At 45.5% G+C, this 2,507-nt stretch overlaps 1 protein-coding gene across 3 annotated transcripts in view; it reads left to right on the top strand.

Moving 5' to 3' along the window:
• RRN3 (RRN3 homolog, RNA polymerase I transcription factor) overlaps positions 1-2,507 on the top strand; it is a 54,868-nt gene that overhangs the window by 10,027 nt on the left and 42,334 nt on the right. Inside the window, exon 1 of one of the 3 annotated variants that reach the window (XM_023513815.1) lies at positions 1,824-2,014. The exons of 1 other annotated variant lie outside the window; for it this stretch is intronic. In XM_023513815.1, the coding sequence (XP_023369583.1) occupies positions 1,926-2,014 (89 nt within the window). In that variant the 5' untranslated portion in view covers positions 1,824-1,925. Of the gene's footprint in view, positions 1-1,823; positions 2,015-2,507 lie in introns of those variants that run through there. One more of the 3 variants, XM_012805749.2, reaches the window with a different exon arrangement.

The following is a 2,507-nucleotide window of genomic DNA, read 5'->3' as shown; positions in this document are numbered from 1 at the left end:
AATGTAATGCTATATGGCAGAAACAATAAGCCATAACTACATTAACAGAGATGGATTTTAGAACCATAATGTTGATTGAAAACAAGCAGTGGTATAACATAGAATAGAAATGATTTTCTAAAATTCAAAGACAAAAGTAAATAGCACATTGTTTAGGAAGACATATTTGGTAATTACATAAGGAAAAGTTAAAATTATTTTTTAAAATTCGGGATAGTGATTAGTTTTAGGAGGAAAGCAGGGAGAAGGTGGGGTCTGGGAGGAGCACCCAGGAAGCTCCTGTAGCAGTGGTAATTGACCACTGGAGTCCTAATGCCACGGCCCTTTAATACAGTTTCTCATGTTGTGGTGACCCCTATCCATAAAATTATTTTTGTTGCTATTTCATAACTGTAATTTTGCTACTGTTATGAATCATAATGTAAATATCTGATACGCAGGATGGTGTTAGGTGACTCCTGTGAAAGGGTCATTCGACCCCCAAAGGGGTGGTGACCCACAGGTTGAGAACTGCTGCCTATAATACAGGTTACTGTTCTGTTTCTTAAATTGGATGGTACATTCCCAGGTGTTCATTTTATTATGTTTTTGACATTAACATATTCTTTTGTATATGTCAGACTTTTTTCAAAATGAAAAAATAAAGTAATTTTCAAACTACTTGGCAGTATATTAACACTTTTACTAATGTGAATTGTGCTCTTTTTGTTTGTTTGTTTGTTTGGGGTTTTTTTTTTTTGCTTTGTTTTGGGGTAGAGGGGAAGATGTTGCCACTTAAACAACTATCTTGAAGCATCCTTGTGAGCTAGGGTTCACTTATTTCCTCTGCTCTTGGGAGGGACATTTATGACTTCTGCTCAACATTCTTCGGGAACTCCCAACATTCTCCAGGAACTCTGAGGACCAGGAGACAGGAGAAAGACCAATACTGATTTTACACTGTTGCAAAACAGAACATGTTTTATGTTTAACAAATTGTTGTAGGGTGCTTTACATATTTTTGACAGTTCTCTGCAGTTTCCAAAAGTTGCAGCATTTTCCCCTCCTAAAACCGAGGTGAGGAACAGTCCTTCCTCCCCCCTCTGCATTCCTGCAGCCCCCACGCCTTGGCCTCTGGGGCTCCCTGTGCTTGGATGACCTGTCCACGCTTTGTAGGTCGGGCAGACTCCTGTTTCTCCTTTTAAAAATTTAAGTTCAAGTGTGCACTACAAAGCCTGGACAATTTTTCTAAAAAAATTATTTTGTATAGATGGGAGTCTCACTATACTGCCCAGGATGAAGAAAAATAAAATAAAAAATTTAAGTTCAATGTTAACTCCTCTTGGGAACTGTCTCTTTCTGCTCTGATTTCTCACCCTAGCATCATCACAGCCCTGAGGCAGTTGGGTAGGTAACTTTGTGGAGCTTGTTTCCACGAGGATAAGATTTGGGGTGTCTCTGTGGCCAAGTGGGTATAGAGCATAGGCCTGAGTGACGCGGCCAGACTCGAATCCCCATTCCTCTCTGAGGATCTGGATTGACAGAACTTCTATTTCTTCAGTTTAACTGAGGGAGGCTTTTAATACTCCGGGGAATCCGGCCACTACCTTGCACCTCCTGGACCTTTCAGGGACGGACAAAGCCGGACCTTGCTACTCTTTTACCTTGGAGTTGAAGCCATCCCCAGCGTCCCACCCTCTTCGGATGGAACTAGTTACCCACACCTTCACATAGGCGGAGTTGGCCGCAAAGCCCACTGGGGAGCCGGGAGGCGACGGCTTTGTCGGCGCTCTAGCCCGCCAAGCGCACACCGCCTCCGCACGGAGGCGCCCTGATTGGCTGAAGGCCGTCGCTCTACTTGCATACTTCCGGGACGGAGGCTGGGCGGGGCTTGGAAGGAGCACGACTTCCGGCGCCAGGCGCGGTGGTGGCGTTACTTCGGCCCAATGGCGGCCCCGCTGCTTCACGTGCGGCTCCCCGGGGATGCGTCCGCTCCGGCCTCTGCGGTCAAGACACTAGGCACGTCGAGGACCGGGTAAGATTCTGTGCGTCTGGGACCAAAGCCCAGGACCCCGGTTGGGGGAGCAGGTTGAAAGGATCTAGGGGAAAGGTAGTAAGAGTGGTAGGAGGAGGGAGCACGGAGTCACCTCGGGGTCTCAGGAGTCAGCCCATTCCCCTTGTTTACGAGTGGGTAAAGGAAACGTAAGGTGTCTGGGAAAGTGAGTCTAGATTATGTTCCGGACACCCTTTTCTCCCCCACTGGATGCCCTCGTAGTGTCCCAGGCCTGCCTACTGCCTTTGCTTTTTGATTTCTCTTCATTCCTGGTTTTTAGTCTAGATTTAGAACGGGTTCCCCGACTGTTTGGATTATTATTAGCTGGATGTTGTCACTGATGGCAAATCGAATCTTAAATTTTTTTGTTCGAAATTTGTCTCGACGTATATATTCGTTTGTCTTTTTATGCTAACCCCCATAGAACACTTCGAGTTTAATTTCCAGAGTCATAAGTAGGATACTGTGTTTTTTT

Source organism: Otolemur garnettii, unplaced genomic scaffold (genome assembly GCF_000181295.1).
Source record: "Otolemur garnettii isolate 467f Iridium unplaced genomic scaffold, OtoGar3 scaffold00044, whole genome shotgun sequence".
In the NCBI taxonomy this organism is placed as follows: domain Eukaryota; kingdom Metazoa; phylum Chordata; class Mammalia; order Primates; family Galagidae; genus Otolemur; species Otolemur garnettii.
Note: the sequence above shows the minus strand (reverse complement) of the source record. Positions and strands in the feature narration are given on the sequence as shown.